The sequence below is a fragment of the Pogona vitticeps genome, chromosome 4, assembly GCF_051106095.1.
Source record: "Pogona vitticeps strain Pit_001003342236 chromosome 4, PviZW2.1, whole genome shotgun sequence".
Lineage (NCBI taxonomy): Eukaryota > Metazoa > Chordata > Lepidosauria > Squamata > Agamidae > Pogona > Pogona vitticeps.
In genome coordinates this window covers 168,201,177-168,215,133 of record NC_135786.1, presented here as the reverse complement: position 1 = coordinate 168,215,133, position 13,957 = coordinate 168,201,177, and the positions used below count along the sequence as shown (strand labels likewise).

The 13,957-nt window shown below is 39.3% G+C and overlaps 1 protein-coding gene across 2 annotated transcripts in view; it reads right to left on the bottom strand.

Annotated features, from left to right (window-relative positions):
• Nucleotides 1–886: 886 nt before the first annotated feature.
• Nucleotides 887–13,957, bottom strand: part of CARMIL1 (capping protein regulator and myosin 1 linker 1) — a 179,668-nt gene continuing 166,597 nt past the window's right edge. For both annotated transcript variants that reach the window (XM_020781586.3, XM_020781588.3), the window contains 3 exons: nucleotides 9,813–10,046; nucleotides 8,758–8,898; nucleotides 887–1,922 (listed from right to left, as the gene is read on the bottom strand). In XM_020781586.3, the coding sequence (XP_020637245.3) occupies nucleotides 1,786–1,922; nucleotides 8,758–8,898; nucleotides 9,813–10,046 (512 nt within the window). In that variant the 3' untranslated portion in view covers nucleotides 887–1,785. The remainder of the gene's footprint in view (nucleotides 1,923–8,757; nucleotides 8,899–9,812; nucleotides 10,047–13,957) is intronic.

Below are 13,957 nucleotides of genomic sequence, written 5' to 3'. Positions count from 1 at the left end.
GGGAAAATTTTGCTTCAGATATCCCAGCATCAAACTGTTTATTATAGAGTTTCATACGTATATCGAAACCGGCACCTTAAATTGAGCTGGGAAGTGAACTGGATACCAGTTCAATTAGGTTAAGACCTGTTATATTGGCCGAAAGCCTATTGTGCAGCTGTCTCTGCAATGAGAACGATCCTTTTGTGATTTTACGGTTCTCATGGTTTTCACACACTGTAACAAAATTGTGTGTACCCTGAAACTACAAAAGGAAGCCTTTAATCTCTCACTACACCGAGACGCTGATTCAGAACTTCCACAAACTCCTTGGCATCAGCCGAGGAACAGAGATGGAACTAGGCATAATCAATATACTGGTGAGACCTATGGGTTTACTCTTTTGTGCTTTTGGACCGCAAGCTCCAGAATTCTTCAATGATTCTGCAGGCACAATTCTGGGAGTTGCAGCCATCAAACAGGCCTCCAGGTTTTGCTCCTCTTCCTGGAGAAGGGCTTTCAGGTTATTTACCTCTGAAGCTGCTACATGTCCAACATAGAATTACAGGATCATCAAGTTCGACTCCCTGGCAAACCAATGTGCTGCACTAAAATGAATGGGGTCCATAAACAACACCATGTCGAGCACTTATATTGCATAAGTGTGCATGATATTCATAGATTTCATGACCAGGAGCCATGATTGATCTTAAAAAAAAAACCCTATGAAAGGCATTTTCCATATTAAGTGACTTGTTTCACTACATACCAAAAGGTTCTGAAAATTACTGTACTTTACAGTGAAATTTGTTTATATTTGATTAAAATGTATTGTATATAAGTGGGAAATTAGATTTTAAAATTATAAACATGCATGAGGATGTATTTTAAAAAGTTAAGATTCCTATTCCAGTTGTAAAATCATTTTATTGGTACAAATATACATTATGAATAAAATTCCTTCAGTCTGTATCGTAAGCAGATGCCAATGAATACACAAAGAAAAAAATGCATAAATGCTTTTACAGACAAAAACCTTTTTTAAGAAGTACATGTTAAAGGTTAGAGAGGATGCAGAGAGATTCTAAGGCAGCCTCTAGAAAACATCATTATCAATAAAACACCCATCGCCCTCATTCCAATCAACACCATATATTTAACCTATGGATGTGGAAGCATAGCAAGGTTTTAGCAAATCTGTATTTTTGTTGTGCTTTTGAACAGTGCACAAATGTAAGAGGTTGTGTTCTTATATACAGTACAACAAACAGGAAAAAGTCTCCCAAAGGAGAATGTAAAAATCATATCCAAGCATCTAATATATATTATTTATACAAATTCTTTTATTAGTGTGCTCTGTTGATATAATTACAATGTGCAATTGCATTCAGCAAGAATATATTTATAAATTTGCGTGCAAGTTTGACACATTTACATTCAGCAGTACAACATCTCTCCTGCTGTACATAGTGGGTTAGTGTAAGAAAATGTTCAGTTCATTTGCTTTGTTTTTAATCTCTAGTCCTAATGCAAGGCATAATTTTTGTAGCTGCTTCACAGAAATTCAAGTAGAAGAGTTGCTGGCTTTAGCAGAGTCATGAAAGGGAATGTCTGGAATCATATTTGTTAGGAAAAACCCCCAAAGAGTCAAATCAATGAAATTTAATTACCAGTGCAATCAATGACTCTTTCTTAAAACTGTAAAATTCTCCTTTATAAAAACAGCTGATGAAAAAGAAGGGTAATTGATAGCTGTACCCTTATTATTACAAAAGACCTTGCACTGCCAAGTGAATGAACAACCAATTAAACAAAAATAAAATCTTTATCTGCTTCTTCTCCAGAGTCACTGGACTTGCTTCCTTGCTGGCCATCTTTACTTAAAGACCTCTGTTTCTGCTCATGGGGTTCATAAACCTGATGTCCTGGGCTTCTTTTTGAACCTGTAATACAAAAACCAGAATATTTTATTTACCTGGGAAAAGCACAAATGATACTATCAGGCATTCTTTGCAAACAAGGAATAATCTATTTACCCCATTTCTATTTTCCTTTATTTTACTCCATTTTAATTTGAACATCAACCTAAAAAAATTGGTACAAGTTTACAGACTGAATTCAGAACATTCTTCTGCTCAAAGCAGAAAGTGCTGATCCAGAGGCAAATGATCTCATTTACAGGAGGGGGCTTGCCTGTTGTTCTTAGCAAAACCACCACTTTATGGGGAGTGTGACAGAACAGTTGCCAATCTCACTCAAGGGCTCTACTCCAGTAAAGAAAACTGTGCAAGCATCTCTATCTGGTCATTGGGTTTTTGATCTACAAAGGGATGCATGTTTGTCCCATTCATGCTAAGTAAAAGCAATGACCTCTGCAGTGGCTGGAGGGAGGTTGGTCTAAAAGCAACCGAAGATGATGGGGAAATGGATAATTTAAACACAACAGTCCACATGAACAATTGTTTATATTGTAAACACAACAGCAGCTTTCATAATAAATGAGGTAATACATATCAGCTTGTAAATTTAGTGAAGAAAAGGTATTGGCAGCTTTTAATTAACTAAAGGTCACTTATGTAAACTTTTCCTATAACTAGATTTATGCAGTAACTAAACTGACACCAAGCATTTAAAGCTTTATAGACAAAGGATTACGTACACTGTAGGTACTACAGAGACAAACAGACTAATCCAGCACACATTTTGAAACTGATTTCATCATGGGAAAAAGAGATGGGTTAAAAGTGTGACACATGGATCTTTGTCACTGCCATTTACAACAAAATTACAGCCACAGCATGAATGCACTGAGAGCAACTACTGATTTTTTCCAAATGTAATAACTGAAATTATTCTCTTTAAAGCGCCAACGCTTCTCCTACACCACAAGACACATTCTCAACAAACCACAGACAAGATTCTTCCACATCTGGCAGCTCAGCACATCTGTTCATTTCTATTTATTCAACATCTTCTAAAAAGAGAATTCCTCTCTGTTCTTTATTAATATCAGAAAATATACACTGGAAAGCTAGATGAAAGATTAAGAAGTTTACAGGGAAACAGAAGAAGGAGTGGAAGTTTATGCTTCGGATTAGAAGGCTGATTGCCGAGCTGCAATAAATTGTAATTAGATAATACAAAGCCCATTTACATCAGCAATGAATAAGTAAAGAATGCTTCGTTCCTGGCAATGCTTTCAGCACAGCATTTGAGAAGCTGCAGGGCTAAGAAACAGATCTTGCCATATAAAAATTGAGACAAGGAAAAGGAAACTAACTCCAGTGTCACTTTTCCTTCTGACTATTCATCACAATCACTACTCTGTAAGACACGAATTTCTTTTTTTAAAAAAACTGGAACTTGCACATTAGTGCCCCTTTTCACGTTTTAGTCTAGTTTCAAAAGGAATGTGTGAATAAACCACTGGTTAATCTGAAATGCTAATATTCTACAATTCTATCATGATGTACCTTCATATAACAAGTAGTAATGAAGCTCAAATTCACAATAATATGATTCAGAATATGTTTCTCACCAGCTTTTAGTAAACAAAGAGATGACATTTTGCACTGCAGTTCAAAATGATAAGGTGACATGACAAAGTGTATTTAAAAGCAGTTTGGAACTAGAACAATCCAGTCCCTTATTTTCTTAAGGACATCAGCTAATGACTGGGCTAATGGCCGTCCTAATGATATACAGGGATCCTGTGTCTAAGAGAAAATTTCTAGGCAGATGGCTTCTGAAAGCACTGAGAGCACTGAAAACCTAAAAGCAGGAGTTATTGGAGAAGTTGAATACAGAAGCAACTTCATGGATGCCACTGTATTGAAAAATTGCACCAGAGACATGGCTGTGTGGAGTCTTTGACGTGATATAACAAACTAATACGTCCCACCCCTTTTATTAACAGCAACATCTAGAATGGTTGTGTCTCTAGATGTACCTCAAGAAGTTGAAAGACTGACAGAACTTATTATTTTTCTAAAGGCTCCCTATCCCAGCAACTCTTGTTATATAAACCAAAATTAAGTATGGACAAATAAGGTCGACCAGCTCTTCATAAACATCGCTAGTATGCGCTAGAGCAACTAGTCAATGTGACAGAGCAATTTGTCTGCTCCTGTTCCCATTCCTTTGACAGCATATCTTGGAAAAAGAAAGGCAATGCCTGTGGTTCCTGAACGTCCTTTCACCCCATACTTGCCTTTGGCCAAGGAAAAGGGTCAAGAAATGTGGTCTGCTGCCAATATTCAGCTACATGCAAAAGAACAAATACATGCACAGCCTGATATTATGCAAACTCTGCTACACACAATAAGCCCACTGAAATCCAGATCCAGATCAATTGTGTTTTAGGCAATATTAATAGGTTCTCAAGGAACTGCTTAGACTTCACATAAATTTCATAATATCAAAGATGAATTGAAAGCACCCTGTCAAGAATAATCTCTTGGAGATAACCATAGCCATCACTTTCAGATGGTCTGCTGCCTCCACTTTAATTCAGATTTCCTCTCCTCAGCTGTTTGGTAGTATATAAACCCAAGCATTTTTAAGGAACAGCTTCAAGATTTCTATGGGCAGATGAGGAACTGGGGTAAGCTAACAGAAGCATGATTGCTTTGATTACCCTTATTTCCTTTCACTGGGATTTTGTATATGCTTTTAAATATCTTACAGGTTCCATACCTTTGGGTTAGAGCAGGCAACACATTTAAACAATTAAAAAGATTCTTGGAACATTAGTCTTCCAGACAATTTTGAGAAATCAACACACTGTAAAACTATCCACTATTCAGTCACTATTTCTGCATAAAGATCACACTGAATGCAGTGTTGTGCAAGTTATTTCCCCCATGTTTTCCAACATCTCAACAAGAATCTACATTGAGGATTCATATTATTTTAGAATTTAATCTATATACATTTTCCAAGAACAGATATGCAAGAGGATTCATCACAATGCATTTAATGCTTTTTCTTGTGTGGGCACTTCTTTGATAAATCAATCAATAAATCATAGTAAAGGGGGAGTTCAAAAACCAAAGGGGAAAAAAAAAAGAAAGCCATGTGCTTCTTGTACAAAATCCAAAACAAAGGCTGAGTAATACTTCTTACTGGACCACTAAAATAGTACAACTAGAACTCTTCTTCAGAGGTTATTTTCAATATTTTAAAACAACCCACCTGTTGTTGGGGTTTTTTTCTCAGCGCTCCAGTTATGGTAGCACCCATTCATGTCATTCAACTTTGTACAAGGACCACATGGCTTTTTTCTTTGGTTACTGGAAGCACTTAGAATAGCCACTCAAGGCACAATCTGTAATAAAAGCTGAGAGACCTACTATCGCTCAAGGACTACTTCACTTGCAGACTCCATCTTCCTCTAATTGCTAGGTATTACTCTTGATATGTCTTGACTTATTTTTCATAGTGTATCCGTTTAATTTAATTTGCAGCTGTCCTGACACAGGGGCTGACCTCTCACTATGTGTTTCTACTCTCAGCCAAAAGGAGACGTGTGCTTTGCACAAGGCAATGGAGATCGTACTAGGTGGCTGCCAACCATTTGTCAGCAGAGACAAGGTTGGTGGGGACACAATTCATCTTACGGATATCTCAAGCTGATGCAACAAGAATGCCTTCTCTATTTTAGGATATTAACTCAGATCCTGGCTATACTTGGGATTTCTCTATTTCTGCCTGCCCCTCCTCAAGCTCTGCAATCCTCAGCCTGAGGAAGGGCCCAACTGTGGTTAAAACTTCCCATTTTCAATGTTTAAATAGCCACCCTTGTTTCTGTATTTAAAAAAAATCAAACCAGCAACATCTTCACACGTTTATAGGTAATACAAAGTATGATTTGAAATTTTTAGGCGTTTTACTAAACCAAGTAGAATGTAATAGTTAGAAATGCAGCTACCTTTTTAATTACAACTTCTGCAATGAATTAACTCAGAGGCTAAGCAGATTTTGAAAACGCATTACCTCAATTGGCAACATCCTCAGGCTTACTGTTAATACCATACTGTTTAGCAGCCACAAGTATGGGATGTTGAGCACAGTTTTACATGGTAATTAGTCTTCCACGGTAAGAAGTGCAAAATGTGGATTCAAACAGAGGAAGAAATGTGAGTGCATGGGGGGGGGGGTAGAAGGAGGGTTGATATAAACAAATCTGTATATTTTTTTTAAAAAAAAATAACAGAAAATATAGTCTATCTTTGGCCTAAGGACTAAATTTGCTCTGAGCAAGTTGGCTTCCAGCTGGCAGGCCACATCCCAAAAGGACTAACTGAAAGAAGGTGCTAGGTCTTGGCTAAAACAAGGTCTGAGATTACGTGGATGTATTTTGTTTTCACATTCTGTTTTTGTTTTTTCATATCCTGTATGCTAAAATTGTTATAAAATATTACCCATCCAGTTGGTTAAATTGCTACTTTTCAAAACCTTGGGTTAAATGTTGTTATTGAGTTGCTTTGGGATTCTGGGAGTTGAAGTCCAAACATTTGGAATGCCAGAGTTGGCCACCAGGTCACACAGTCATATCTTGGAAAATGTAATGTGTTCTCCTATTGCTAAATATTCTGCCAACTTCACTAAAGCAGAGGTTTATTTTAGGAAAACAAGTTTCACTTCTGTAATGGCTATTTCATACACTGTAGCAGCATTTACCGTGGTCATAAGCCTGCTGCTTATTTTTGCTGGCATAAATGCAGAGGCGAAAATCACAAAGATGAATTCTTGCCAGTTAGTGGTAATCTTTTTGTCAGTCTTGGACAGGTTTTGCACATTTTCAAGCCAAGGGGTTAAAAAAAAGTGATCGAAGTCACCTTCTTGCATGTATTAGTAGCATTTGATGTAGCACTGGAATAGTAGTAGGACTGATTTTAAAAAAAGACACATTCAGTCTGTCTTTTTATACTTGCTGTGTGTGAATGCTTAACTCAAAGAAAGAAAAAGGCACTATATTTTTGTAGATATTTTATTCAAGAAATGGAAAACAGTTAAAAAATGTTGGGAAAAAGATTGGCATTTTGATCTCAAGCTGATCTTTCATTATGCTGTCTCAGCCAAAATACTGGTAACAGTCAGGGTTCCTCCCTTGCCCCACATTTCTAAGATTAAGGTGGAAAACACATGCATCATACCAAGATAACTGTAAAAAAAATCTGTAATTGATTTAAAGTCCCTATAGTTCTTTACAGTTACTGAAAAGTCCAGCCTTGCTTCTTTGTGTGATGTGTGTGACTAGCTTCCTTATACTGTTCTACTTTCTACTCTGGTTTACTGCCAGCAGATGAATAGGCAGATACTTGAGGCATTAAGGATATGAGTAGGTATGTGATGATTGAAATTCTTCTTTGCATTTAAGGTGCAGCATTTTTTTTAAAATATGCAAAGAGAAAATCAACTAGGTGAGAATTTTATAATACAGAGATCACTGCAGCCTGGGGAATGTCTGATGTCTTTTTCTTCTGCTGAGGTCCTGAGGAAATTCTCTTTTGAAGCTGGTAACCGTAAAGGTTCCCCTTGACATTTAGTCCACTCATATCCAACTCTAGGGGGCAGTGCTCATCCCTGTTTCCAAGCCACAGAGCGAGCCTTTTGTCTGTAGACAGTTTCCATGGTCACGTGGCCAGCGCGACTAGACATGGAATGCTGTTACCTTCCCACCAAGGTCGTACCTATTTACCTACTTGCATTTTTACATGCTTTCGAACTGCTAGGTTGGCAGGAGCTGGGACAAGCGACGGGAGCTCACTCCGCCGCGTGGATTCAATCTTAGGACTGCTGGTCTTCCAACCCTGCAGCACAGAGGCTTCTGCGGTTTAACCCACAGTGCCACCACATCCCTTTTTGAAGCTAGTAATTGACATCAAAGAAAATCCCAGTTTCAGAAGAGAGACTTTCTTCAGGACCTTAGCTATGAAGGAAAAGATTAAATTCCCACTCTGTGCCTATTGGGACCCAATAATTACCAACCTTTCCAGCTGATTTATTCAAGAAGATCATACCTGTTAGATGAAAGATACCATTCCACACCTACCACCCAGGACAGGACTTACATTGTTTTTCACTGCAACTCCCAGAATTTTCCAAAAATTATCTAAGCAGAATGGTGGGAGGTGTAGTCTACAGACCAGTTGTATTTACCTCCATCAGTGCCTTCTTTGGCTGTTTCTACCTGCAAAAACCCTCAAAGTCTTTCTGGGGCATGTAGTCTCACTGCCCATTAGGCTCTGTAGACAGTGCCTCCTACAGAACTGCACTTCTTCCCAGGAAAACCTACAATTCCCACACCAGCATGGGGTAGCTTTCATGTTTTTGATAGCAGAAACAGTCCTAAGAAGGCATCAATGGAAGTAAATACAGATAGACTTGTGTTTCCAGGCTGCACCTCTCACAATTCTGCCTGGAGAATTCTTGAACATTTCTGGGACTTACCATCGATCATTCGTAGCAACCATTATGCTGGCCCTGTGAGTAAGAATCGAGACTGCTACTGCACATGACAGATAAAGGGAGTAGTGACTAGTATCATGAGCTATGAGTGAAAATGATCCTCATGAAAGAAGATATGAAGTTAAATAACGATGTCTGCACCCCTGTGCATGCAACCAAGATACATAACGTAGGTAAATATTACTGCATCCAGACATTTGTAATTGTCACAACTGTAAAGAATGAAAATGTATGATTTCTGATATATGAGTGCATTAACATTTATACCAGGAAAATTATACCAAGGAAATACATTAATAGTCTCACCTTCATGTGAAAGAGATCGGAGAGCAGGCTTTGGGCTGCTCTGACCATCTTTTTCTTTATCAGAAGGAACCCTTTTCAAAACAGGTGGCAACAGAGCAATTTTAGGGGATCCAGGACCAGATGGAGACTCCGGGATGTCTTCTGTAGAAACAATAGATGTAGGCAGTCAGACAAATTTAATATTCAGGAAAATCACCTATACAACCTGCATCCCATCCTTAAAAATGAATGGGATCACATCTAGTACAAATACATATTGCTAATAGCTATGATTTGTTATAGAAAGGGACAGTTTAAAAACTGATAGACACATGCATGCCAAATCCATACGTAGTATTATTCAAAGCCTTGCCACATTTCCTAACATGTGGAAACATGTGCCTCCAAGGATCCTGTCTCCCCTCTCTCAGACCTTTGCATCCGGGAAGGTGGAGTGGCACTTTTGCACCCAGCCTGTGTGCACAGAGAGAGGCAGGGCAGGACATGGAAGTCTATGGCACTTATTCCTATGACTCTTGTGGGTATAATAAGCCAATCAATTTAACTTGTCATGCATGCTAATGGCATATTTTAACACAGCTGCTGAACACTGCACACCATCATCAGTACGACTAATAGAAGAACCAGACATAATTGGCTAAGGTTTGAGGGTTCTTCTGCACTCTCTCCACCTTCCACTTGACTCCACTTGTCAACAGTGGGTCAAATTATTTCCAACAGAGCCTTAAAATGTTTAAAATGCTTACTCTCATATGTCAGTATTCAGAAGTTAGAGGAAACAATTTTTCTAATCAGACACAAGAGAAATTTAATACAATAAAAAGTTACTAATTAGTATAAACTTGCCCAGTTTGTAGGGGACTCACTCTCTCATACAATTTTCCATTAAAATTGCATGTCTAGCTGAAAGAACAACTAAAATGATACTGAACAATAACAAGAAAAGCCAACACCATCAATTATTTTTAAAAATTCTGTATTCAGGATTTAACAGTTAACTTTTCCAAAATAAGCGCTGTTTTGTTACTACTAATGTAGTTTAAACAGTTTCTCACCTGTGCGAGAAGCAGACCGTGGCTTCTGAGGAACAGTTGGCCGTCCTGCTAGACTGGGCTTTACTGGCTGAAGGGGAGGCTTTGGACTAGTAGCTGTGCTGGAAGAACTCCGTGCTCTCGCCCCAGTTTCTGTCTTTGGTTCTGTTTTTATCGGTTTTTCTGATGAGGCTGTGATGGAGTCGCCTTTACTCAGGACAAACCGGTTTTCTGGAGATGACTGGTGAAGCTTACTTACTGAAACAAGAAAGAAGATGACCCAGTAAGCACAGTAACTATAGTTTTAATATGACAATATTCCACTCTCCATAGGTTTAGAAGCAAAACAACCCACAGGGAAATGGGTGGACCACAGATGAAAATAAATGCTGCCATTCCCTCCTTATGTGTCCCTCTTCTGACTAATCAGAATAAAGCCACTTTAGTAAGCCTTTCTAATGGAGAATCCAGTATATTCTTCATCTCTGGTTGACTTCAAAGGGAGAATATGCATCCTCATCACTGAAGCATCTGAGCCTCCATTCTGGTGCTTCAGTTTTGGAAGTGTCTTGGTTACAATGACTTCTATCTTCTCCAGCAAGACAAAGGAAGCATGGTTGACGTTTCAGGAGAGCAATGCACCAGTCTTTTAATGATCAGGTGACTGGACTCAGAATCTCTTCTACAAAGGTGCATCTGAACATCAGACAAAAGTCAGACATACATGTGATATAAAGGGACATGTATGTCTACAACGTGGTGGGCGCTGCGGGTTAAACTGCAGAAGCCTCTGTGCTGCAAGGTCAGGAGACCAGCAGTTGTAAGATTGAATCAATGCGACGGAGTGAGCTTCCATCGCTTGTCCCAGCTCCTGCCAACCTAGCAGTTTGAAAGCATGTAAAAATGAGAGTAGATAAATAGGTATCACCATGGTGGGAAGGTAACGGTGTTTTGTGTCTAGTCGCGCTGGCCACGTGACCAAAGAAACTGTCTTCAGACAAACACTGGCTCTACGGCTTGGAGATGGGGGGAGAACACTGCGCCCTAGAGTCAGACACAACTGGACTAAATTTCAAGGGGAACTTTTACCTTTACTTTATGTCTACAACCAGAGAATACTCATCCTCTTCCCAGAGTTTTGACGTAACAAATGACAAGTAACTCAGTTACTTTACTATGAGTTGCCTCTGATGGTTAGAAACCACCAGATGCTGCCCTATTTACACGCAATGTAATGAGGGGGCAGGATGTTCTTATGCTCTATAATGACATAACTCATTATTAAGTATACTCACATTGCCAACAGCTGATCTTTTTTTCTTCATGCTTTGCCTTCTCTTTATAAAAAATTAAATTTTCTCTTCCTTTTATTCAAAATCTAAGCCAGCCAGCTTCTTCAAATGAGTAAAAATAGTTAGGAAGCCTGGAAATGGTACTGTTATAATTTCTGGGAGAGCACAGAATTAGAGATCCCCAGCACTACAGGTCTAGGGAACAATATACAGTGGTGCCTTGCTTAAACGGGCGCCCCGTTTAACGACGAAATCGCATAGCGATTAACTTTTTGCGATCGCTTTGCAATGTTCCCTATGGGGAAAAATCGCTTTGCGATGACCCTGTTCCGCTTACCGATCATCGCAAAGCGATGATTTTTTAACAGCTGATCGGCGGTTCCAAAATGGCCACCAGGTAAAAAAAATGGCCGCCTGCTGTTTTCTGGGATGGATTCCTTGCTTACTGGGCAGCGAAAATGGCCGCCGTATGGAGGATTTTCGCTTTAAGGTGAGTCTGAAGCCCATAGGAACGCATTGAAGGGGTTTCAATGCATTTCTATGGGCTTTTTAATATTGCATAGCAACGAAATTGCTTTGCAGCGATTTTTGCTGCAACGATTATCGTCGCTATGCGAGGCACCACTGTACAGATAGCAAAATATAGGTTTGTGCAGCTGCTTACATGTGGTGATCGACAGGTGGACTGCACACTGCTTCTTCCATAGACATCCTTTTCATGCATGTAATTGTCATATAAAGCAGTTCCTACGAATGTTTTCAGTTATAACAAGAAATTCAGGTTTTTAAAAACTCCATAGCCATAATACTATTATCCTATACTTCTGGCCCCCCTTGCTTTTGGTCCCTTTGCTAATTGTGGTTGGTGGAGATGCCTTGCCCACAAGACAGAAGAACAATCTGAAGAGGAAAAGGGCGCTGTGGTGCTATTAGTCAAATAAATAGTGTCTTATTAAGCTGACCAACTGGGAGATGAAGAGGTTATAGTGAGCCTGTCCTAAGAACTTCAGTTAAGAAGTTTGATTTTTTAAAATTCTAATGTCATGTTTCTCAGCTCTGCAAACAGAATTAGCTTGCTTTTTTGTTTGATTGGCCATCCAGAGATAAGCATGGACTCCACTTGCAGATTGCTTTGAGGGGCTGCACATTTGGAAGGAAAATGATTGATGACTTTTAATTACAAAGCTAGCCTCTCTTCGCCTCAGATGGGAATGTAGAGGGAAAGCCTTCTCAGAGACACATAAGTGAAGGGTAAGAGTTCAGGGTATGCAGTAGGGGAAAATGGAAAAACTTTAAAAAGAACAGCTAGAGAATCTAAGAGGTCTGACAATAACAGGATCAGGAAGGACTCAGAAAAAACATAGCATATAGAGAGGAGCCACTGTTTATTTTGACGTAAAGGGAATATATAGGGAGGTTGAGAAGCTAAAGGGGCAGAAGAAGAGGACTATATTTAATTTACTGCCTTGAATCTGGTAGCCATTTTACAACCATGAAGTTCCTGCACATTTTTTTTTAGTAGCGACATAAATTTAATGAGAATCACAGAAACAAAACATAGTCATCATGGACAAAAAAACACTATTTCTGACAATGATCAATTCCATTCTACTTCTTAGTGGGTGTCTTTCACTCTAAACTCCTTTAAAAACTGCCAAGTGCTTCTCACCTGTTCATTTGCATTTATAAAGCAATTCTACAAAAGGCTTCAGGGCAAATGCACAGCACATACTGAGAGCCACTTCTGTGCTCATACCCTGCTGCCCAGAATTTGATTTCCAGGCTTGGCACAGAGGATGCTGCTGCTGTTAATTATTCTGTGCTGGGAACCTTCCAGGTTGGCTTCCCCACAGTGCAGGGAAAGATGAGGAGAAGCTAAGCAATTGACACCAACTACATGTGTGAGAGACAAGAATTCTCTCCCCTATGGAGGGGAGTCACAAGAATATAGCAAAGTAGGTCAGCTTTCAGAAATGTAAGTTATGTGCACTGTTCTGGTTGCAAGAGAAAACAGGGATAGTATGAACAAATTTATCACACTTTTCCAAAACCAGATTTTTTTTTTAAAAAAGGGGGTGTTCGGAATTAATTTAGGAATCTATTTTAGAAAGCACAGCATGCAGTGACAAAGCAGGGGCGGATTGAGGGAGCCAAAGAGGAAACATCTACTTTCTTGAATATAACACTCAAGCAATTATACTCCCTTTTAGATGCCCTCCAAGCCACCTGCTCAAGTGTTCATTTTTCTAAGTATACAGAAGGAGCCAAGGAGCTGCACTCCAGCACTGCCTCTCCCTGAATTCCAAATCTCTTGTTGCTAACAAGCAGTGCCTGCAAGGGAGTGACAATCTCATTCAGAAACTGATGCTTGAGTAGTAGGGCTTGAGTGGGCTGATATGCCTGGGGAGGAGATGTTTAGGGGAGGAAGAAGATAGGTATTCTGGGAAATGGTGGTGCCTTAAGGTTCCCTTGAGGACATACCTGAACTCTGACTGATTATAATGGAGGTAGGAACAATGATTTCTATTATCAGTGGTGTAATTACTATTGTTCAATAGATCAGCTTTATCTGCATAGTAGACTCAGGGAATCATGAAGTTGGAAGGGGCCTATAAGGAGTCCAACCCCCTGCTCAAGGCAGGAATACAAATCAAAGGATATCTGTCAGGTGGTTGTATAAATTTCTCTTGAGTGCCTCCAGTGTCAGAGCACTCACCACCTCTTGAGGTAATTGGTCCCACTGCTGTACCAATTTAACAGTTAGCAAGTTTTTCCTGATCTTTAACCAAAATCTGGCTTTCTGTAACTTGAGCCCATTGTTGCATTTCCTGCACTCATAGTATCATCACGTGTATATGGGGGGAAAAAAGATTTTAC